The sequence below is a fragment of the Podarcis cretensis genome, assembly GCF_951804945.1.
Source record: "Podarcis cretensis genome assembly, chromosome: 5".
NCBI classification, from domain to species: Eukaryota; Metazoa; Chordata; class Lepidosauria; order Squamata; family Lacertidae; genus Podarcis; species Podarcis cretensis.
Window position 1 is genome coordinate 101,214,767 of NC_137174.1, and position 25,181 is coordinate 101,239,947.

General features: G+C 47.5%; 1 protein-coding gene across 5 annotated transcripts in view; it reads left to right on the forward strand.

The window, feature by feature from the left end:
- Positions 1-23,868, forward strand: part of IL1RAP (interleukin 1 receptor accessory protein) — a 108,717-nt gene extending 84,849 nt beyond the window's left edge. For 4 of the 5 annotated variants that reach the window (XM_079977892.1, XM_079977893.1, XM_079977895.1 and 1 more), the window contains one exon: positions 22,787-23,868. In XM_079977892.1, coding sequence (XP_079834018.1) covers positions 22,787-23,517 — 731 coding nt within the window. In that variant the 3' untranslated portion in view covers positions 23,518-23,868. Of the gene's footprint in view, positions 1-13,227; positions 15,453-22,786 lie in introns of those variants that run through there. The other variant, XM_079977896.1, reaches the window with a different exon arrangement.
- Positions 23,869-25,181: the final 1,313 nt, after the last annotated feature.

Below are 25,181 nucleotides of genomic sequence, written 5' to 3' on the forward strand. Positions count from 1 at the left end.
CCAATAAAGCAAGATGAGCGCTGCAACCCCAGAGTCGGCCATAACTGGACCTAATGGTCAGGGGTCCCTTTACCTTTACCTATATGCTATATGGTAATTGATGGACCTCATAGGTACCTAAGGCCATTTGCACGTGTTGCCCTGCAACCAGTCCATGCAGAATGTAGGGACCCTATATATAGAAAGGAGCAAACCAGTGATATTTGAGGGAGCAGGCGAGGCCCATGACTTACACCATGGGAGCCTACACAACTCAAAACACTGTTGCTGTAGGTAGGATTTATTTTATTTGTTTTTTATCTTATATTTTGGAAATGTGCATCCAGGTTATTTTTCCCTTTAAATTTTTTTTGGGGCCCCCAAGAGAGTGGAGCCCTAAGCCATAGCTTGTTTAGTTTATACAATGGACGCTTGGGTTGTGAACGTGATCCGTGCGGGATGCACGTTCGCAACCAGCAGCATTCGCAACCCGTATCTGTGTGTCTGCGCACGCGCGGGTTGCCATTCGGCGCTTTTGTGTGTGCGCAAAGCACGATTTAGCGCTTCTGCACGTTCAGAACCACCCAAACCCAGAAGTAACCTGTTCCGGTACTTCCAGGTTTCGGCGATCCACAACCTGAAAAAACGCAACCTGAAGGGCCTGTAACCCGAGGTATGATTGTACATAAATCTGGCACTGGTGCAGATGTACCCTTTAACTTCGTGGCCAAGTGAGGATTCAAAGCCTGGTCTCTAGTCTGACACTCTAACCACTATGCCCCCATTGCCTCTCTGCAGGTGCACTGTGTTTCTCCCAGACTACACCACATCTGACAGGCGTATTTATCACTCATTCACCCGCTAGCTCATCGTTAGGCAGACTCTGCCCCTCCTTTAATTGTTCTTGAGGTTTTTTTAATCTCTCCGTTTATGTTTCTTTTCATCCTTTGATTAGTCAACTGCAGATTACAGCAGGTGCGCGAAGCAGATTGAGGCCTGCATTATCTTGTTGCAACTTTTGAGTGGGGGGGGGGAGACTGCGCCCCAGTGCTGGGTGGGGCCAGAGCCTCCAAAAGCAAGGGCAGAGCATTGCATCTTCTGTGGAAGAGCCCTTTCAATATTTGAAGGTGGCTCTCCTATCTCCCCGGGGACGCAGGTGGCGCTGTGGGTTAAAGCCTCAGCACCTAGGGCTTGCCGATCAAAAGGCTCGGTCCCAGCGCCTGCCAACCTAGCAGTTCGAAAGCACCTCCGGGTGCAAGTAGATAAATAGGGACCGCTTACCAGCGGGAAGGTAAACGGCGTTTCCGTGTGCGGCTCTGGCTCGCCAGAGCAGCGATGTCACGCTGGCCACATGACCCGGAAGTGTCTCCGGACAGCGCTGGCCCCTGGCCTCTTAAGTGAGATGGGCGCACAACCCCAGAGTCTGTCAAGACTGGCCCGTACGGGCAGGGGTACCTTTACCTTTACCTTTACCTCCTATCTCCCCAGCTCCCTCAACCATTCCTGATGCGTAATATATACATATATCTTAGAGCCGGCTCCATGGAATTGAATGGTACTTGTGTCCGAACAAAAAACAGCTTTCTTGGCAGCAGATCCTATTGATGGTGATAATGATGATCTATCTATCTATCTATCTATCTATCTATCTATCTATCTATCATCTATCATCTATCATCTATCTTCTTCTTCTTTGGCAAGCCCTCGTAGCTGAGTAAGATTGTCTTCCATAAACACGGTTTTAACAATGAGTCCGTAAGTGACTGTGGAGGCCAATTCTGGATCCACACGTCCTTCCATAGTGGGGACATTAGTTTCCGGGCAGGAGTTGATCACGGTGTAGATTTGCCAAGCATGCCTTCCTCTTAGCACATTTCTCCCTTGCGTCCTGAGTTCAAGTGTCTTCAAAGCCCATGACGCCTATGGTCAAGGCTGTTCTCCAACTGGGGCACTCGCCGGCCAGCGTTTCCTAGTTGTCGGTGTTTATACTACTACTTTTTTTTAGATTTGCCTTTAAACCTCTTTTGTTGATCACCAGCATTATGCTTTCCATTTTTAAGTTCGGAATAGAGTAGTTGCTTTGGAAGACAATCATCAGGCGACTGCACAACATGACCAGTCCAACGAAGTTGATGTTGAAGAATCATTGCTTCAACATGGGTGATCTTTGCTTCTTCCAGTACACTGGCACTAGTTCGCCTGTCTTCCCAAGTGATGCGCCAAATTTTTCAGAGACCTCGTTGATGGAGTCTTTTGAGGAGTTGGAGATGGTGTTTAGAAGTGGTCCATGTTTCACAAGCATAATTTATTATTTACAGTGGTGCCTCGCAAGACGAAATTAATCCGTTCCGTGAGGCTCTTTGTAAAGCGCTTTTTTCATCTTGCGAAGCAAGCCCATTGGCAGCTTAGCGGATTAGCGCTATTAGCGGTTTAGAGGCTTTTAGCGGATCAGCTGATAAGCGACTTAGGGCTTAGGAAAGGGGGGGGGGAAAAAACCCCGCAGGAACTCGCAAGACATTTTCGTCTTGCGAAGCAAGCCCATAGGGAAATTCGTTTTGTGAAGCGCCTCCAAAACGGAAAACCCTTTCGTCTAGCGGGTTTTCCGTCTTGCGAGGCGTTCGTCTTGCGGGGCACCACTGTATTCCCTGCCCATCTGGCTGGGTTTCCTCAGCCTCTAACAAAATATTTAGGAATATTGAGGAAGAGGCAGAAGAGGCAGAGGCAGAGGAACCAGAGACCAAATTGCAAACATGCGCTGGATTATGGAGAAAGCTAGAGAGTTCCAGAAAGACATTTACTTCTGCTTCATTGACTATGCAAAAGCCTTTGACTGTGTCAACCATGGCAAACTATGGCAAGTTCTTAAAGAAATGGGAGTGCCTGATCACCTCATCTGTCTCCTGAGAAATCTCTATGTGGGACAAGAAGCTACAGTTAGAACTGGATATGGAACAACTGACTGGTTCAAAATTGGGAAAGGAGTACGACAAGGCTGCATTTTGTCTCCCTGCTTATTTAACTTATATGCAGAATTCATCATGCGAAAGGCTGGGCTGGATGAATCCCTAGCCGGAATTAAGATTGCCGGAAGAAATATCAACAACCTCAGATATGCAGATGACACAACCTTGATGGCAGAAAGTGAGGAGGAATTAAAGAACCTTTTATTGAGGGTGAAAGAGGAGAGTGCAAAATATGGTCTGAAGCTCAACATCAAAAAAACGAAGATCATGGCTACTGGTCCCATCACCTCCTGGCAAATAGAAGGGGAAGAAATGGAGGCAGTGAGAGATTTTACTTTCTTGGGCTCCATGATCACTGCAGATGGTGACAGCAGCCACGAAATTAAAAGACGCCTGCTTCTTGGGAGAAGGGCAATGACAGGCCTAGACAGCATCTTGAGAAGTAGAGACATCACCTTGCCAACAAAGGTCCGTATAGTTAAAGCTATGGTTTTCCCAGTAGTGATGTATGGAAGTGAGAGCTGGACCATAAAGAAGGCTGATCGCCGAAGAATTGATGCTTTTGAATTATGGTGCTGGAGGAGACTCTTGAGAGTCCCATGGACTGCAAGAAGATCAAACGTATCCATTCTTAAGGAAATCAGCCCTGAGTGCTCACTGGAAGGACAGATTGTGAAGCTGAGGCTCCAGTACTTTGGCCACCTCATGAGAAGAGAAGACTCCCTGGAGAAGACCCTGATGTTGGGAAAGATGGAGGGCACAAGGAGAAGGGGGCGACAGAGGACGAGATGGTTGGATAGTGTTTTCGAGGTTACCAGCATGAGTCTGACCAAGCTGCGGGGGGCAGTGGAGGACAGGAGTGCCTGGCGTTCTCTGGTCCATGGGGTCACGAAGAGTCGGACACGACTAAACGACTAAACAACAACAACATATGCGAGGATGACATGCAAAGGACCGGACTGCAAATATTTTGGCATTTTGAGTTCCTCAGTGTGTGCATCCTTGCAAGCTGCGTCTTGTGCCCCCCCTCCTCCTCCTGACCCCTTTCCTTGTGTCTTTGCAGGAGTGTCCTGTGGCCCTTGAGCCTCTTCTCTCCTGCTGAGCACAGCTGGGTGGCAAAGTTGTTTTTCCTGCTTGTGTTTTGTCCTCCCCTCTTACTTCAAAGCAGCCGAACTCTGCCTTTTCACTTTGAAGCCTAAGTGGATCTGATTCTTAAGGGGGCCTGGCAAAGCATGAAATTGCTGTCAGCTCATCTCTGGCTTCTTAGAGAGCATCCTGCGCTCTTTGTCTCTCTTGTAGGTAGAGGATTACGCCATCCTCTTGAGGAACTGGCAGGAAGGGAATTATCCCAGGACTCCTTTGGAGTCACAGCAACAAGGAAAGCTAATGCTATTCTAGGCTGCATCTGCAGAAGTCTAGGGTCCAGTTCAAGGGAAGTCATTGTCCCACTCTATTCTGCCTTGGTCAGACTACATCTGGAGTCCTGTGTCCAATTCTGGGCACCACAATTTAAGAAGGATGTTGATAAACTGGAAAGTCTGCAATCAAGGAGGGCGACCAAGATGACCAAGGGTCTGGAAACTAAGACTTATGAGGAGTGGTTGAAGGAGCTGGGCATGTTTAGCGTGGAGAAGAAACGACTGAGAGGAGATATGAGAGCCATCTTCAAATATCTCAAGGGCTGTCACATGGAAGAGGGAACCAGCTTGCTTCCTCCTGCTCTGGAGGGTAGGACTCGAACCCATGGCTTCAAGTTGCAAGGAAGGAGATTCTGACTCAACATCAGGATGAACTTTCTGACAGTAAGAGCAGTTTGGCAGTGGAACAGACTCCTTTGGGAGGTGGTGGTCTCTCCTTCCTTGGAGGTTTTTAAGCAGAGGTTGGATGGTTTGAAAAACAAAAGGTTCTGACCTCCTTTTTACTCCTTTGCCTAGTCCTCAGACCTTAGTTGGCACAAAAGAGTCTTTGAGAAAGAGTATTCTTGCAGAGTATTGCTGCTTTTATTCTTTAAAAGTCTTCTTCTCCAACCACGAGTGACAGCTTTTACACACACCAAACACAACCAGCTTTCTACCACCCAACAAACTCACACCAGGAAACACTAACATTGACCACTCTATATATACAGGTACAATTTGGTGAAAGGTTGCATGAGTCATTGTAGGCCACTGACTTAGTTCTTTTAGCATTAAAGAAACAGTTGCCAATTTTTAGCCAATTTTTAGCCATGACAGGTCATCTGTCATGGGTGCTTCAGTTGAGATTCCTGCCTCGCAGGGCTTTGGACTAGATGACCATTGGTGTCCCTCCCAAGGCTATAATTTTATGAGTCTATGAATTAGGCATTTCCCCCTGTCCAGGCATTTCCTTGGGGTAGGACAACCCCAAAGGACACCCACTCAGCAGCATGGATGTGGGCAAGAATGGCAGGGAAGGGCATTCCTCCCCCCCCCAAAAAAACCCCAATAAAAATACATAGATAACTGAGGCTCCCCCCTCAAAAAAAAAACACCTGAAAAATTCTGGCTAAGCCCTTGCCCAGCAACACCAAGTTTGGGATCTCTTTCAGTTAGCCATGACCCCCCCCCCCTCAGAGCTGCAGTGGGATCCCCCCCCCTTTCTCTGCTGTCTAGAAGTGACACTTTCACACCGACTTTGCATTCATTATCTAAAAGCAGCTGCAGAATTTTACGCCTGCAAAGGGATAAGTCCTGCCACAAGCATGCTTGCATTTGACACTTTGTAGGGCATCTTCCCCCCCCCCCCCATGCTAGCACTTTCTTGCAGGGCTCTGGTATGAGTGCACAGCGTTTCCCAGCTCCTCCCAGCTCCCGGGCAGGATGTAGCCCCCCACTCCCATTTTGATAGGGGAAGCTGATCCACAGGCACGCTCCCTTTGTCTGTGTGTCCTCTCCGTCCTCTGAATTGACTAGGGCAATTGTTGTTTACCTTTCTCAACCTGTGGGTCCCCAGATGTTGTTGAACTACAGCTCCCATCACCCCTAGCTAGCAAGGCCAGAGCTCAGAGATGATGGGAGTTGTAGTCCAACAACATTTGGGGACCCACGGGTAGAGAACCACTGGACTAGGGCAACCCATGTAAAGGTCAGCACAAGATCTCTGTCAGATTCGTCCCCCGGTCCTGGCTGCTAGGGGTGGGGGGCTTTTTCGGTGAGAGCAATGGTGCTGTGTCCCAAATGAGATTCTGGAAGAGACTACCAGGGAGGAACTGTCTTAGGAAACCCCCCCAACCCCCAAAATGCATCCTCCCCTCTTATGTAATCATGCCAACGGAAGAAACATCCTTAGTGAAATATAAAAGCTTTGTTTTAACTGTGATGCAAGGTGCATGTCAGGCAGATGAGAATTAGGAGTAATTATGGCTACTCTTTTTATGGCTACAGCTGGAAGCAGAAATGCTTCTGAGTCCCAGTTGCTGGAAACCAGTCTTGTGTTCGAATCCTGATTGCTGGTTTCCCTTTGGTGAATCTGGTCAGTCCCTGTGAGAACAGGTCGCTGGGCTAGATGCCCCCCCACACACACACTTTGGCCTGATCCAGAAGGCACTTCCGTTCTCGTCTTCATTTATTTTTATTTTTTATTTCATAAAATTTATACTCTGCTTGAATGCGGGTGGCAAGGGGGCACCCTCAAAGCAGTTTATGGAAAAATAAAACCATAACATCAGGAAACAATTCACAATGCATTGAAACGTACACAAACTTAAAATGCAAACTTAAAAAGGTAAAGGTAAAGCAGACCCCTGACCATTAGGTCCAGTCGTGGCCGACTCTGGGGTTGCGGCGCTCATCTCGCTTTATTGGCCGAGGGAGCCGGCGTACAGCTTCCGGGTCATGTGGCCAGCATGAGTAACCCGCTTCTGGCGAACCAGAGCAGCACACGGAAATGCCGTTTACCTTCCCGCCAGAGCGGTACCTATTTATCTACTTGCACTTTGATGTGCTTTCGAACTGTTAGGTTGGCAGGAGCAGGGACTGAGCAATGGGAGCTAACCCCGTCGCGGGGATTCGAACCGCCGACCTTCTGATCGGCAAGTCCTAGGCTCTGTGGTTTAACCCACAGTGCCACCCGCGTCCCTTTAAGAATACAAACTTTGCTGGTCTCTAAGGTGCTACTGGAAGGATTTTTATTATTATTATTATTTTAGAATACAAAAATAGATTAAAATTCGCGCCAGCATTTTCTGTGCGCCTGGGTGGGCGCCGAAAAGAATGCAGTGTAGATGCCTGCTTGGTATCATGAGGCAGGGAGTTCCAAAGTGTAGGTGCTGCCACACTCGCTTCATGCTTAAGCAAACATGGCTGGCCCCACTGCGTCTGCAGTGAATCCTGGAAACTTTAAAATTAGCAGCAGAAAACAAGAAACTGCATTGCAGCTGGCCAAAGACAGCTGGTCTGACAGCCCCTCTGCACAGGGGAATGACAACTGTGTTCTCGGTTCTGTGCAGGGTGGAATCTCCTTGCCTCCGCAGTCGGAGGCATCAATGCTCCTGAATGCCAGGAGGCAAGACTTGCTCATGTGCTCGGATCCTGTTTGCTAGTTTCCAACAGGCAGCTGGTCGGCCACCGTGAGGACCAAGAAAGGGATGGTAGAAGGCAAAGAAATGCTGAGCCAATGATGCCCTGCCTCTGTTTCCCCCACTTTTCTTCTTCTCCGCTATTTCATAAAAAAAGAAAGAACTCAAAGTGACAAAAATTATTATTAATAATAATAATAATAATAATAATAATAATAATAATAATAATATTTTTTATACCCCACCCTCCCCGGCTAGAGCCGGACTCAGGGTGGCTAACACCAGTAAAATGACAATAAAAACATAATGGGGGGGGGGCAATTTAAAATACAAGCTAAAAATGCAATTTAAAATGCAGCCTCGTTTTAATTATAGCCCATAGATCAAAACCATAAGGGTCAGACTGAGTCCAAACCAAAGGCCAGGCGGAACAGCTCTGTCCTGCATGCCCTGCAGAAAGATGTCAAGACCCGCAGGGCCCTAGTCTCTTGTAAAAGAGCGTTCCACCAAGTCGGGGCCAGTACTGAAAAGGCCCTGGCCCTGGTTGAGACCGATCTAACCACCTTGCAACTTGGGACCTCCAAAATGTTGTCATTTGTGGACCTTAAGGTTCTCCGCGGGGCATACCAGGAGAGGCGGTCCCGTAGGTACGTGGGTCCTAGGCTGCATAGGGCTTTAAAGGTTAAAACCAGCACCTTAAACCTGACCCTGTACTCCACTGGGAGCCAGTGCAGTTGGTAAAGCATTGGGTGAATACAGTGGTGCCCCGCAAGACGAACACCTCGCAAGAAAACCCGCTAGACAAAAAGGTTTTCTGTTTTGGAGGCGCTTCACAAAACGAATTTCCCTATGGGCTTGCTTCGCAAGACAAAAATGTCTTGCGAGTTCCTGCGGGGTTTTTTCCCTTCCCCCCCCCCCTTTTCCTAATCCCTAAACCGCTTATCAGCTGATCCGCTAAAAGCCGCTAAACCGCTAATAGCGCTAATCCGCTAAGCTGTCAATGGGCTTGCTTCGCAAGACGAAAAAACCGCTATACGAAGAGCCTCACGGAATGGATTAATTTCGTCTTGCGAGGCACCACTGTATGCTCCCATGGCAAGGACCCCGTAAGGAGCCTTGCTGCAGCATTCTGCACCCGCTGGAGTTTCTGGTTGAGCTTCAAGGGCAGCCCCACGTAGAGTGAGTTACAATAATCCAGTCTGGAGGTGACCGTCGCGTGGATCACTGTGGCCAGATCAGGGTGAGAAAGGAAAGGGTAAAGGTAAAGGGACTCCTGACCATTAGGTCCAGTTGTGACCGACTCTGAGTTGTGGCGCTCATCTCGCTTTATTGGCCAAGGGAGCCGGTGTACAGCTTCCAGGTCATGTGGCCAGCATGACAAAGCTGCTTCTAGCGAACCAGAGCAGCACATGGAAACGCCGTTTATCTTCCCGCCGGAGCGGTACCTATTTATCTACTTGCACTTTGACGTGCTTTGGAACTGCTAGGTTGGCAGGAGCAGGGACCGAGCAACGGGAGCTCACCCCGTCATGGGGATTCGAACCGCCGACCTTCCGATCGGCAAGTCCTAGGCTCTGTGGTTTAACCCACAGCGCCACCCGCGTCCCAAAGGAAAGGGACCAACTGCTTAATACAGCGGAAATGGGAAAATGCCACATAAAGCAATACAGACAAAACATATATTTAAACAGTTGAAAGCAGGAGTCAATGAAGCATTGTGGAAGCAATTGCTTGAATAAGGAAAAATCCACAGGTGCCTGAAAGTTAAAACAGAAGGTGTTTCCTGTGTGACAGTAATAGTACCTCCAGTTTGGGGGCAGTTTGTCTCTTAGTTCCTGTTGCTGGAGATCAAGAGCAATAGAGGGCTGTTCCCTTCATGTCCTCTGTTAGATCGGTCTTGGGTCTGATCCTGCAGCCTCTCCCTGTTCTTTTTTTGATGTTCTCCACTGTGCGTTACCCAGGAGACACCCGCATGTCAGCACGTGACAGAGCTCAGTGTCCTATCTTCTCCCTTGCAGGCTGGAGTTTGCAAGTAAGCTCCTTAGGGATCAGCGACTGGGGGCAGGAAAGCTTCAGCCAGGTTCCTATGCACCCTTTTCCCACTTCAAAATGGGGGGGGGTAGGTCTCAAACTTAGCCACCCCCAGATCTCCTCCAGGCGACTTAAATTTCACATTAGGGATTTGTGCAAATAAGGGGGAAGTTTTGGGCATTGCATAATTTGCTCCCCAATCCAGATGTTTCTTAGCCCAGCTGGATTTCTTAGCCCAGCTACTGGGGGGAAAGGAAGGAAGTTTATGAACATTGAAAGAATTCATTCATCCCCTCGTTCGTTTTTAGCAGTTATTAGTCATCTTTTCCGAGTCCTGAAAGCCACAAGAATGAGGAAGTCCCATAGCTCAGTGGGGCAGAGGGCCACCTTTGCACGCAGAAGGTCCCAAGTTTAACCCATGAAAGCATCTTAGAGTGGGAAGGGATCCCTGGAGGTCATTTAGCTCAACCCCGCGCAGAGCTAAAGTCCAATCAGAGTTCAAGAATTCCTGAGAGTCGAGCATCCAACCTCTTCTTGAAAATCTCCAGGGAAGGATCACCCCCACCCTGCCTGTAATTCTGGAGAGATGCTGGTACAGATCAGCTTCATCTGCTCCTCAGAATGATCTTAGAGCAGGGCTCAGCAAACCTTTTCAGCAGGGGGCCGGTCCAGTGTCCCTCAGACCTTGTGGGGGGCCGGACTGTAATTTGAAAAAAAAAATGAACGAATTCCTATTCCCCACAAATAACCCAGAGATGCATTTTAAATAAAAGGGCACATTCTACTCATGTAAAAACACGCTGATTCCTGGTCCATCCGCAGGCCAAGTTTAGAAGGCGATTGGGCCGGATCCGGCCCCCGGGCCTTAGTTTACCTACCCATGTCTTAGAGCATCACTAGCATTCATACTTTGCTTTGCCTCCGTTTGTGCCATGCGTCGCCTCCCTCATCTCAGTTTATTTCGGATCCTGGTGCATAATCAATTGCACGCCATCTAATTGGAGAGGAAACGTGTTTTTTTACGAGGAGAAGGGATTTAATTAAACGTGAAATGCCTATCTTCGGAGAACGCCTGTAAATTATGGATGCGCCTTTGTGCGTAATATTAATTGATGCGACAGACGCCACGGCACTTTTCCATCAGAGGGAAAGAAAAATAGGAAAGAGCTGAAATTGCGTATATGGGTTACGCAGTAGGTGACATCAGATGTGGGGCTTTCAAAGCACAATGCTTTGCTGGTCTTCGGAGCTAGCAGAGCGCTGTGCTTTTGTCACCCCCGCTTTGATTTCAAACTGCACAGGCAAAAACAGGTCGCCTGACTGCTTTGTGGTGCCAAATTATTGACAGGTGAGGAGCTCCATCCGCCTGTCAAACTTGGCGAATGCTGGGGCTTGGAGGACCATCAGCTGGACCCAGATCTCCACCTCTGGTATAGCTACTGTGTGGGAAAAGAATGATCATAGATGATAGCTTAAGAATTGGAGAGCTGGAAGGGACCCCATGTGGTCATCTAGCCCAACCCCCTGCATTGCAGGAATCAAACAAAAAGGGCCCCTGACAGAGAGCCATCCGACCTCCAAGGAAGGAGAGTCAACCACCTTCTGAGGAAGTCCATTCAACCAGCTCTCAGAAGGTTATTCCTGCAAGAACCTCCTTTCTTGAAACTTGAATCCATTGGTTTGGATCCTTGCTCCATCTTCCATGGGGCAGCCCTTTAGGTATTTGAAGGTGGCTGTCATAGCAACCTTTCAGTCTTCTCTTCTCCAGGCTAAACCTACCCAGCTCCCTCACCCGTTTCTCACAAGGCTTGGTTTCCAGGCCTCTGAACATCTCTGTACATTTTCCAGCTTGTTGGTTTCCTCCTAAGATGGTGGCACTTAGAACGGGACACAGGACAGAAAAATGATTTCTGTGGGGGACCTCAGGCCCCACTTACCCCTGAACATCTTCTGTGGTCCCCACTGCACCCCAGACAGCCCTCCATGGGCATTGCTGGTAGATACCTGCATGCCAACCTGAGCCCAACTGAATTTGTGTGTGTGTGTGTGTGTGTGTGTGTGTGCATCTTTTGATCCAAAGGAGGTTTTGTATCTGAGGCCAACAGTTGATCTTCGCTGCTAGTTCCCTGAAGCTTCAGTTAGAAGCATGTCTGGTGGATGGTGAGAAACTGTTGACAGTTTAAAATAGAAAGGAACGCAGAAAATTGAGGGCCATAAATGTTTAAAAGCCTCCGCAGAGCACAAAGACAGCAGGATCAAAAAGGACAAAGTTGAAATGACTAAGTTTAAAAGCACCAAAAAGAGACACCGAGATGCCCCAGCGACTGGAAGGTCCTTGTCTCTTACGAAATGGTTAAGGAGTTCTGGTACCTGTCTCATTGGGAAGAGAATAGGGGGTATAAACATAGAATATGATCATGGAATTGTAGAACTGGAAGGGACCACAAGGGTCATCTAGTCCAACCCCCTGTAAGGCAGGAATCTTTTGGCCCAACATGGAGCTCAGACCCACGACCCTGGAAGAGCCTTGTGCTCTACCAGTTGAGCTATCCCAGAAGTGACAGAGAATAGTAGGATTGGCCCAGTGTCAGGCCCCTGTGGACCTCCTGGTGTTGCTAAACTCCAGCTCCCAGGCAGTATTGCCCAATGGTCAGGGCTGATGGCAGCTGGAGTCTAAATAAATATCCAGACAGCCGTCCCTGCACTGGGGTCAAATGCAGAGTTTTGTCAGGCAACCGAGAGGTTCAGGAAAGGGCAACCAACAATGATCAAGGGGACGGATCAACAATATGAAGGAAGCTTGGGACTTTTTAGAGAACAGGCAAGGAAGAGGCGGACTGATAGAGTTTTGCAAAATTATGCATGGCCGGGTGAAAGTGGGAAGATTGAAGATTTTCTTCGCCAGAAGGGTGGGGTATAAATAATAAATTATTATTATTATTTCTCCCTAGCACTAGAACTCGTGAAAGGTGAATGTTGGAAGATTCAGGACAGATAAAAGAAGGGGCTTCTTAGTTAAACTGTGGAACTCGCTGCCACAGGAGGCAGTTATGACCACCAATGACCCAACGATCAGGGATGGTGTTAGCTGGAGTCCAATTAATATCCTGTTCTGGGGTGAAAAGCAGAGTTTGGCTGGGCAGCCTCCTTACATTTTGCACATGCTCCTATGTCTGTGTTTATGATGCTTATTGATGCTGAAAAAGCCTTTGATAATGTCTCATGGGCCTTCATACTGAAGGTCCTAGAGGAGATGAATTTTGGAACGACATTTATAAGAGAAATAGAAGCTATTTACTCCAGGCTAGAGATTGATTATTAATAATACCATTACTGAAGAATGCAACCTTATGAAAGGAACAAGGCAGGGCTGTCCTCTTTCTCCGCTGTTATTTATATTAGTGTTAGAAGTCCTGACGCGTAATATAAGAGCCGATGAAAATATTAGAGGAGTAAAGGTAGGCAGTAAGGAATTTAAATTGAAAGCATTTGCAGATGGTTTAGTAATTACGGTAGAAGACCCAGATGTTTTGAACTGCAGCTCCCATCAGCCACAGAGATGGCAGCCCCAACATCTGGAGGGCACCCGTCTTTCTTAGGGGCTAGAAACTTCACAAGGAGGAAGCTGAGAACTCATAGACTCCTGGGCTCAGTCTGCCTGCCCCAACCTTCCCTAACCCGCTTGGTGTGTTTTCTTCCCTCCTTGCCCTCCGCCAGTTGTCACGGATGAGACCCTGAGCTTCATCCAGAGGAGCCGCCGTTTGCTGGTGGTGCTGAGCCCCAACTACGTCCTCCAGGGGACGCAAGCTCTGCTGGAGCTGAAAGCGGGCCTGGAGAACATGGCGGCCAGAGGGTCTATCAAGGTGATCCTTGTCCAGTACCAGGCCATCAAGAAGAGCAAGGTCAAGGAGCTCAGGCGGGCAAAGGCCGCCCTCACCGTCATCAAGTGGCAGGGGGAGAAGTCCAGCTACCCTCGGGGAAGGTTCTGGAAGCAACTGCTGGTGGAGATGCCCGTCAAGAGTGGCCGGACCAAGAGCTCCAGCCAGGAGCAGAACTTTGCCCAGCCTCCTCTGGCAGATGTCTGAGGACAAGGGGAGCTTGAGCACCCAGCGCTGGGGTGAGGGAGAGGTGTAGCTGGAGAGCGAGGGTTTCTGGGATGGAGGGCACCCTCTCTCAAATCCCAAGGGCCCAGCTGCCTCTCCCCTCCAGCGCCTGACTTGAGCCTGCCGAGCCTGCCTCGGTTTCCCTTTGGACGCCAGCCCACAAAAGCCAAATTGTTTTTCTACTGGAGCGAATCAGTATCCTTCCAGGTTGATGTGGGAGCAATGAGGTCTTGCCTGCCCGCCCCCCAGTTTGGCGCAAGAGATCTTGAGGGCCTCTGAAGGCCATTCTCCCTACCTTGCAACCGATCCCCTGGCCTAGAGACCAACTGTGATATTTCAAAACTCTGCCAGGGTTGGTTGAAAGCCCCCACCGTCCGTAACCCAGAACGCAGAGCAGGTAGGGAGTTTTTTGCCCTGTGAAGGCAAGGGGCTGCATTTCCTCACCCACCCGCCCTCCTGTTGAAGCAGCCGATGTAGAATCATAGAACTGCAGAATTGGGGCCCAAGGGTCATCTAGTCCAACCCCCTGCAATGCAAGGTCGTGGGGGGGGGTGCCTTCAGGTCAAAAGCCCCATTCTCTTTCCTGCATCCTAGGAGAGTCTGGGTGTTTCCTTTTCCTTCCACCATTTCCCATCAGCCTCCCTTTGCTCCCATCTCCTTTCGAACGGAAAGCCATGTTTGGAACGGTACGTCTTTTTTTTTTAACCCCCATGTTCAGTATTATTTCTCATGCCATCTGCCTCTAATCTGCTGGGAGAGTCACACGGACAAGTTTACATAGAGTTCTTGCTGGTGAGCCTGGGAGAACAGCCCCACAGGGTGGGATTTTCTTTTCGTTCTCAGATTTGATGGAAGCAGTTTTCCATCTTTCGACTTAATTCACACAAACACACACACAGAAACCACAATGCAACTGGCTGTGGGGTTCCAAAGCCCATTTACGCAGCTGTGAGATCTCCATCCCTGAACTCGCTCCAATGGTGGGTTGCATGTTCGGCGGCTGACACCAGCAAGCCAAAGAAGAACCATGTGTGATCCTTCACCACAGAGACGCAGAGAGACGTCTCAGGGTTCCTGATTCCTTTCTCTCCCACATCTCAGGGTCTGTGGCCAACAGCAGGTGCTTGCCTTCTGTGGCAGACTCAGAACATCCTAGAGCCAAACCATTTCTAGCATGTGCATGATAAAAGATAGGCTGAGCAGGTTGTGCCTGGAACACCCCAATGACATTTGACCTCTGGGCTGCTGTTTCGGGAGACGTGATCTTAAACTTCTTGATGGAGCAAAGATTTAAACTTGGTGCATGGAGGCTAAACCCATTACGTGCACCAGTCCTGGACCATGCATCTTCTGATGTGGGTGTTCTAGTGAATGAATTGGCTCTTCCAAGCACCCTTGCAGTTAAGCACCACCCTGCTCACCGTAGGCGACTAGGGCTTCCACACAGGCGAGCAAGTGGGCTGGCAGAGATGGGGCAGAGTCCTCCAGAGCCCTCTCCCATACCCTACAGTGGCCTGTCGGAGGAGAGAAGCCCTGCCCTCCGCTCTGCCCAATAAATAACTTTGATAGTACTCACGGAGTTGGAAGGGACCCCCAGCGGTCATTTAGTCCAACCCGCTGCAATGCATACATATCCCAAAGCAGCTGGAGGGCAAAATAAGGTTGGCAAAGAGGTTGCAGTTGAGAATCCATCCATTCATCTCCTTTTGTTGCCATTTTTGTTAACACGTTGCCAGTTCCCCACCTCCCTTTCCTTATATCATCTGCTTTGAAAAGGGACCTTGTTTTAATTTTGTTGCGTTCAGTTTGCATTGAAATAAAACGCTTATTTTGATACTTTTCCTTTTTGTGCTTCAGTTCATTCTCCATGTCTCATGTGTGTGTGTCTGCTCCTTCCTCCTCCACAACCCCAGTTTATTTTCCCCATTCGGCCATCAAGAGAGGGGTCGGCCATTAGCCAGGTCTCAGAAGTTCCTTTGCAGTCTTGTCACAACGAGTAGGAGCGGAGTCGGGTCACACCACCCTGGGCTCAGATGGGACTGACGTGTCCATGAGGCAGTAAAATTCACAACCCTTCCCCAAGGAAGCGGATACATTGGGTGGTCTTCAGCCAAGACTCACTTCGAGGTTGCCCATTGAAATAAATGAGCATGACTCAGGTCCATTAATCCCAATGAATCTACTCTGAGTAAGACCTAATGCCACCCACTAGGAATATAATAAGATGCCTTTCAGTGGGTTGTCTTGTTTGGCAAACACTCGTAGCCAAATAAGATTCCTTGAACACGGTTTTAACAGTGAGATAATAACAATAACAATAATAACAACAACAACAATAATAATAATATGATGGTGGTGGTAATGATGATAATGATGATATATTATTTATACCCCTCCCATCTGGCTGGGTTTCCCCAGCCACCCTGGGTGGCTCCCAACAGAATATTAAAAACATGATAAAACATCAAGCATTAAAAACTTCCCTAAGTGACTCTGGAGGCCAATTCTGGATCCACACATCCTTCCACAGTGGGGACATTGGTTCCTGGGCAGGAGTTGATCACGGTGTGGATTTGCCAAGCGTGCCTTCCTCTTAGCACATTTCTCCCTTGCGTCCTGAGTTCAAGAGTCTTCAAAGCCCACAACACCTTTGGGAAAGGCTGTTCTCCAACTGGAGCGCTCGCAGGACAGTGTTTCCCAGTTGTCGGTGTTTATTCTACATTTTTTTTTTAGATGTGCCTTGAGACAGTCTTTGAACCTCCTTTGTTGACCACCAGCATTAAGCTTTTCATTTTTAAGTCTGGAATAGAGTAGTTGCTTTGAAAAACGATCATCAGGCATCCACACAACACGACCAGTCCAACGAAGTTGATGTTGAAGAATCTTTGCTTCAACACTGGTGATCTTTGCTTCTTCCAGTACATGGGCATTAGTTCGCCTGTCTTCCCAAGTGATGTGTAAAAAATTTTGGAGGCACCGTTTATGTGGGTTGTAGTCAATGCTAGTCCCATGAGGAGCAAACCCACCATAATTAATAGACACGACTAGCTTAGATCCATTGATTTCAGTGCATGTTCTCTTTGTGCTCTCCTGCAAGCCCCTCTGGACCAGCCCTGGTGTTGTATACAATGAGGCAGCTGCCAAAGGGGACAGAGAGAAGGTGTTGGAGGACAGAACACTGGGTGCCGCTTGGCTGGTCCTTGCGCCCCCCCCCCCCAAGATAGCCTTCTGCTCTCAGAGGGCAGTGGAGGACCTTGTCCCGTCCCCAGTCATCACGTCTTGCCATCTTCTGTGCAAGGAACAAGAGGTGTGGGAATGTTAAGGATAGTAAAGGTAAAGGAACCCCTGACCATTAGGTCCAGTTGCAGACGACTCTGGGGTTGTGGCGCTCATCTCGCTTTACTGGCTGAGGAAGCCGGCGTACAGCTTCCGGGTCATGCAGCCAGCATGACTAAGCCGCTTCTGGCGAACCAAAGCAGCACACGGAAACGCCGTTTACCTTCCCGCCAGAGTGGTACCTATTTATCTACTTGCACTTTGATGTGCTTTCGAACTGCTAGGTTGGCAGGAGCTGAGACCGAGCAACAGGAGCTCACCCCGTTGCAGGGATTTGAACCACCAACCTTCTGATCAGCAAGCCCTAGGCTCTGTGGTTTAACCCACAGCACCACCCGCATCCCCATTAAGGATAGTAGGAAAGAGTATATTGAATACGTATTATCCTTCCTTCACTCACGCTAGTGAGTGATGTAGCAGAGCAGACTCCCCTTAATATAGCTGGAATCTAGTTTACAGACTCGTTTAAATCTCTTAGTTAAGATTATTTCCCAGTGTCCCCTTTGATCCCTCTTAAAAGAATAAAGACACGAGAGTCTTTCTAAGTAAAGTAACAAAATGTTTACTCACATTTCAGCTCACGATTTGTTCCCGGAAAGGCAGGCTTTACTTAATAGTTACACAAAGAAACTGTGAGTTGATCTCATATGGAGTCTGAACTCATGTGCTGCTGGCTGAGAGCCAGCAGACAGCAAAATTACATTAATACAACAAAATGGCTGCAGGAGAGCAGCATGGCAGCAAAAGAGCAAGACAATAGAAAGACAAAAGTGACCGAGAAAATGACTGCGTGATTTGGCTCTTTGATGGAGTCTGCCAGAGCCATGCCCATCTCCCAGGTCACATGCAGAGGGAGATATTCCATACCAGTGGAACAGGAAGTTACAACGAATGAATGAATTTTTATTTGTGTCAGCCATTGGCCATAGCAATAAAACAACAGTACAATATGCAAAGAATAGAAATAAAAAGTCAATTATATAAAATACATTTTAGGGTTTTGAATCAATAGTCAAATAGTGGACCTTATTCTGATTACCTCAGCTAATAACCTTGCAACCTTTGCTGTCACCTGCTCATCTTGATCTGCCAAGAGAAAGGACACGGTGGCAGTGGCTGGGCAACCCAGAATGGACAATAAAAGAGGGGTGGTAAGTCTTTATAAAGAGTGCAAGCCAGAAGGGCATGTGCCACCGATTCAGGACTGCCATCTCCACAGGGCCATAAGCATTTTTTGTGTGGCGTCTGTTGGAATCATCCCTCAAGTCCAGCCGAGGGCAACACATTCAATCTCGTGAGAGTAAAAGCATGTCTATAGGGTGCCAGAGAGTCAAAATGGGAAGGTGGAAAATAGTCATACCACGGGCAGAATTTCCTTATTGTGGCCAAGTTGTTCTGACGCTCGATATCATTTCGGCGCTGACAAATTAGACTGTTTGCCTTACTAAAACCCAACGTGAGTAGCTGCTGTGGTGATAAACCACAAGAGTGAAGTTTCTGATAGACAATTTTAGTTTCCCTGACTGGATGTCCCCCTGCCTGTGCCCATGCTAGGGAAATAAGGAATGTTGCATTTGACTGCATCAACGGATTACATCCCACAAGATGAGGTCCTGACCCTTCACCTGTTGTCAGGATCCCAGAGAGCTGGTCACCTCAAAAAGGATACTGTGGAGTTAGCAAAGGTTCAGCAAAGGGCAACCAGAATTATCAGGCAGATGGAGGGACTCACCTTGGAGGAAAGGTTTGGGACTTTTCACTTTAGCGATTGCCCTTGGGGTCCCTTCCAGAGATTCAGCTCTCGGACAAACATTTCTCCGATGAAAATAGGGGCATCAGGAAGCTTCTTCCGTGTCTGATCTCCTGCACACATTTTGTTGTTGTTTAGTCGTGTCCGACTCTTTGTGACCCCACGGACCAGAGCACGCCAGGCACTTCTGTCTTCCACTGCCTCCCGTAGTTTGGTCAGACTCATGTTTGTAGCTTTGAAGACACTATCCAACCATCTCATCCTCTGTCGTCCCCTTCTCCTTGTGCCCTCCATCTTTCCCAACATCAGGGTCTTTTCCAGGGAATCTTCTCTTCTCATGAGGTGGCCAAAGTATTGGAGCCTCAGCTTCAGGATCTGTCCTTCCAGTGAGCACTCAGGGCTGATTTCCTTAAGAATGGAGAGGTTTGATCTTCTTGCAGTCCATGGGACTCTCCAGAGTCTCCTCCAGCACCAGAATTCAAAAGCATCCATTCTTTGGCGATTAGCCTTCTTTATGGTCCAGTTCTCACTTCCATACATCACTACTGGGAAAACCATAGCTTTTACTATATGGACCTTTGTTGGCAAGGTGATGTCTCTGCTTTTTAAGATGCTGTCTAGGTTTGTCATTGCTTTCCTCCCAAGAAGCAGGCGTCTTTTAATTTTGTGGCTGCTGTCATCATCTACAGTGATCATGGAGCCCAAGAAAGTAAAATCTCTCACTGCCTCCATTTCTTCCCCTTCTATTTGCCAGGAGGTGATGCGTCCAGTGGCCATGATCTTCATTTTTTTTTGATGTTGAGCTTCAGACCATATTTTGCGCTGTCCTCTTTCACCCTCATTAAAAGGTTCTTTAATTCCTCCTCCCTTTCTGCCATCAAGGTTGTGTCATCTGCATATCTGAGGTTATTGATATTTCTTCCAGCAATCTTAATTCTGGCTAGGGATTCATCCAGCCCAGCCTTTTCGCATGATGAATTCTGCATATAAGTTAAATAAACAGGGAGACAAAATACAGCCTTGTCGTACTCCTTTCCCAATTTTGAACCAATCAGTTGTTCTGCACACATAGATGTGGCTATATACCTGCACACATAGATGTGGCTATAAACATCTTCACCTGTCACCTTCATCCAATTAAAACCTCTCCACCCAATCCACCTCACAGCATTGTTGTAAAGTAAAAAATGTGTGAGGGAAGGGATCATTTGCAACAATTTCATCGATAACCTGCCATGAGTCCTTGTCAGGGAAAAGAGTTGGAAATATAATAATAATAATAATAATAATAATAATAATAATAATAATAATAATAATAGAAGAAGAAGAAGAAGAAGAAGAAACTGTGAGAATGATCAGGAACATTACTAAAGGGTGAATCCTTACTTCTGAGTAAATATGCTGAAGTTTGCAGTGTCAGGCTGCCCGGTCTTGACCCAGTTACATGGGAGCAAGCTGCATTGAATACAGTGGGACTTACTTCTGAGTAGACAGTGTCAAGCAACACTTCCCATGTTCCCTAAGAAATAGCTGGTTTCGGAAGCATTGCAATGTAATAATAATAATAATTTTATTATAATTTATTATTTATACCCCTCCCATCTGGCTGGGTTTCCCCAGACACTCTGGGCTGCTTCCAACAAAATATTGAAATACAATTTAAGAATTTACAGTGGACTGGTGACATTTTCCACCAAAATTATAGGAAGGGCTTTGTATGCCAGCGTCACAATTTCCTTCATTTGGTGCAGGAATTTTATTGTCAGTATAAACAGGGCTCCGCTTTTTCCACCTACAGACACAGACACACACAGCTTTTAATTGTTTTCTGAGAGGAGGAAAAAAAAAGGAAAATCAGAACATTCTGGGATCAAATCAGAAACTGGGGTGGCTTCTGTAATTCCAGGACTGTCCCTGGAAAATCAGGGAACTTGGAGAGTATGCAATGATTCTCTGACTAGAACCCACTGCTGGAGAAAATGCCTATATATATATAATTGTAGAACTGGATGGGACCCCAAGGATCATCCAGTCCACCCCCTGAAATGCAGGAATCCACAGCTGTACCATACGGGGATCAAACCTGCAACCTTGGCGACAGCTGCAAGAATGCTTTTTGCCCAGGGGTGGAAAGAAGAGAAAACTCCAACCAGAGAAGAATGCAGAGTCAAAATAATGGAATGTGCCGAAACAGCAAAAATGATGGGGAGGATAAGACACCAAGATGACAAGAAATTCAATAAGGATTCGGAAAAAAATTATTGAGTATCTTAAAGATCACTGTAAATATCTGAAGATGTTAGCAGGGTCGATTTAATACTTGTAATATAATTTGATAAGGTTAAATGTGGGTTTAAATAAGTGTGGGTAAGTATAATTCGATGCAGTAAGGTTGAAAACGAAAAGATAAATGTTGGAAGCTGGGGGGGGGAGGTAGTCGGGGGATTCTGAGAATCCCGCTACAGTGGTACCTTGGTTCTCAAATGGCTTGGTACTCAAACAACTTGGAACCCAAACACTGCAAACCCGGAAGTAAGTTTCCCAGTTTGCAAACCTTTTCCGGAAGCTGAATGTGCTCCATTTTGAGTGTTGCACTTCTGATCTGAGTGTAACGCTTAGATCTGTCTGTTTTTGCTATTTATTTTGCATTTTGGTTTTTGTGGCTCTTTTTGTTTTTGTGACTCTGTGGAACCCAGTTCAGCTACTCATTGATTGATTGATTGTGCGACTGCAGTACATTGTTTCTTGCTTTCATTTTATGGATCAATGCTCTCATCAGATAGTAAAATTCATGTAAATTGCTGCTTTAGGGGTTGTTTTTAAAAGTCTGGAACAGATTAATCCGTTTTGCATTACAGTGGTACCTCTGGTTACATTCTTAATTCGTTCCCTAGGTCTGTTCTTAACCTGAAGCAGCACTTTAACTAATGGGGCCTCTCGCTGCTGCCGCACCGCCACTGCGCAATTTCTGTTCTCTCTTTTTTTATATATATAATATTTATTCAAAATTTTAAAGGTTACAAAAAAGAGAAAAAAGAAAAATAACAAAAACAGAAAAAATACAATCAATTATAAAAAAAGAACAAATCGAACCTTTACATAGCTTTCTTTCCTTTACTTATTTCCTTGACCTCCTCACACCTCCCATTTTTGTATTCTAATTCAAATTGCTATTTCAGCAAATCCTTTCAACCTTGTTTTTATCTTTATAATTTGTCTTAATATACTATAATAATCCTTCATCTTATTTTTATCCTTATATCTTATCTTATTATACTATAATTTCCAATTCTTTCTTTCACCACATAACCGTCCACTTTTACTTTGTCCAATCTTAACTCTCATCCAAACCTATATATCTATACTTATTCTTAAGACGTTTCCCTAAGGTCAAAAAAGATTCCATTCCACGAATTTCCCATCTCTCATTAAGAAAACAAAAAACAAATTATATTATATACACTTTAAATTCCCAATTTCCTTCCACCAGATCCCTTCCCCGGTTTCGGTCCCCAGCAATAGTCCATCAATCTCGTAAAGCCATCAACCCGGAGGCTCTCAAATCTCTTCCATGTCCCCTTTGCCAGTCCTTTCGATAGTCTTTGGTATTGAAAACTAGATCTCAGGGAAGCTCCAACCCAACAGTAATCATATTCCTTCCTACCAAACTTCCATGGTTAAAAATAGTGCCTATAGGATATTCCAAATCTTGTTTCACGCTCCTTTCAAATCCAAAGTTCAAAGCAAAGTTCATAACCCATGGTACTATTTCTGGGTTAGCGGAGTCTGTAACCTGAAGCGTCTGTAACCCGAGGTACCACGGTACTTTCTATGGGAAAGCATGCCTTGGTTTTGGAACGCTTTGGTTTTGGAACGGACTTCCGGAAGAGATTAAGTCTGAGAACCAAGGTACCGCTGTAATGTATAAATGTGATTCTGTTTAAAATGAATGTTATTTCTAAAAATTGTGGGGAGGGAGGAAGAACCTCCAACCTTGGCAATATCAGCGCCACGCTCTAACCAGCTGAGCTATCCAGGCTGATATGGGTGCAGAGACCTGACTGGCGTCCCTTCCTTTCCCCCTCAGATACCACAGAAGCCATTTTCGACTTCATCCAGAGGAGCCGCAAGATGATTGTGGTCCTGAGTCCCGACTACCTCCTGGAGAAAAGCATCAGCATGCTGGAGTTCAAGCTGGGTCTCTTGTGCCAGAACAACATCGCCACCAAGCTGGTGGTGGTGGAGTACCGCCCCCTTCTCCATGCCCACCCCAACATCCAGCAGCTGAGGGAGTCGGTGGCCTTTGTGGCCTGGAAGGGAGAGAGGTCCAAGCGCCCCGGCTCCAAATTTTGGAAAGCCCTGCGCTTGGCGCTGCCTTTGAGGAGCCTCAGCACCGCCAGCAGCTGCTCCTGGAATGAGAGCTGCTCTTCCCACTCGGACATCAGCCTGGACCATGTCCAGAAGAAGAAAGGACGCTTGAAAGGACCGGCCGAAGCACCCGGCTCCCGGCTGAAAGGCCTCCCCGTCCAAAGGGGCCTGGCGCCGCTGCCCAGGTCAAAGGCCAAAGACCACGCCAAGCCCTTCCTGGCCTGCCGCTGCTGCGTGGCCTATTGCAACGAGAACCACAAACTCGGGGGCCACGGGCGAGGTGGGGCCAAGCCCAAACCGGGGCCACAGTGCCACCGGACTCCCGCGGGAGAGGCCAAGGGGCGGAGGTTGCAGAAGAGCGAGAAGCCATTGCAGCAGCACCCACCCTCGGCACTGAGCCTTCGCCACTACGCGGACTTGTCAAACAACAATGACTTTTATGTGCTCTAGGTGTCCCTCTCGCCCCCTGGGCATTGGGGTGAGGGGAGAGGAGGTCTCCCGTGGATCGAGGGTCCATGCCATTGGGGTGAGGGAGCCGGCACAAGGGCACAACGCTCTGTGGGATGAGTTTGCGGCCGTGTTAGGAGGCCGGGGTTCCTGTTCCATGAGCCTAGGTAAAGGTAAAGGTAAAGGGACCCCTGACCATTAGGTCCAGTCATGACCGACTCTGGGGTTGCAGCGCTCATCTCGCTTTACTGGTCGAGGGAGCCGGCGTACAGCTTCCGGGTCATGCGGCCAGCATGACTAAGCCGCTTCTGGCGAACCAGAGCAGCACACGGAAACGCCGTTTACCTTCCTGCCGGAGCGGTACCTATTTATCTACTTGCACTTTGACGTGCTTTTGAACTGCTAGGTTGGCAGGAGCAGGGACCCAGCAACAGGAGCTCACCCCATCATGGGGATTCGAACCGCTTACCTTCTGATCGGCAAGTCCTAGGCTCTGTAGTTTAACCCACAGCGCCACCCACGTCCCTTCGTCGAGCCTAGGGATCCCCCAAAATGCACACACAGATCAGGCAGCTCAGAATGTCTCGAAATTAGGTACAATCCCTGACACTGGAGAAGGTATCTGGCTAAAGGTGGCTGAAGGTCTTGAGTATTCCCTTTAGCAGGTGCTTCAAAGATGTCTAGGTCCTCAAGGATGGCCAGGAGCATTGTAAAGGGGCAGAAGCTGCTGCTCCAGAGGGGACGACCCAAACCAATGGAGTAATGCATCTCGTTCTGGGCACCCCAGTTTAAGAAGGACATTGACAAGATGGAAGGTGTGCGCAGGAGGGCAACCAAGATGATCAAAAGTCTGGAAGGGATGGTTGAGGGAGTTGTGTGTGTTTAGTCTGAGCAAGAGGAGACTGAGAAGGGAAAGATGGCCATCTGTCATGGATGCTTTAGTTGGGATTCCTGCATTCAGGGGGTTAGACTAGATGTCCCTCCAGGTCCCTTCCGAGACTACAATTCTATGGTACGAGAGCCAACTTCAGATATCTGAAGGGGCGTCACATGGAAGACGGAGCAAGCTTGTTTTCTGCTGCTTCAGAACCCACAGATTCAAATGAGGAGGAAGGCAATTCCAACTAAATTTTAGGAAGAACTTTCTGGTGGTAAGATCATTTGGAATGGCCTCCTTGAGAAGGTGATGAGCTCTCTGTCTTTGGAAGTTCTGAAGAGGTGGTTTGATGACTCTCAGGACCCCTTCCACCTCTACCATTCTTTAACTCTCGTTGCAATGCTGGCATCCCAAGGGTAGTGGAGAGCCACTGATGTGTGGTTTTCCCTATGGAGCCCAACCACGGCAAACCCACTCACCCATCCGTTCTGCATTTCTTGTGGGTTCAGACTGCTTATGATTTAGATCTGGAGTGAGTCATCTCAAATTAGGCAAGAACTTGGTCAGAAATGCAAAAAAAAAAAAAAGAGGATTATTTTGGTGACAAATGTTTGGAGTTCTTTTTAAACCTACCTTTTCAGGATCTTAAATTATTTTTTACAAAGGCATGTTGTATGGGTTTGGGGAGAGTCGTGTTGTTTGGTTTGGGGAGAATTTTCAGATTCTTTGCTTTGGCGCTGTTGCTCTTTAAACACTTTGATAGATAATAATTTTTTTTAAAAAAACCCTT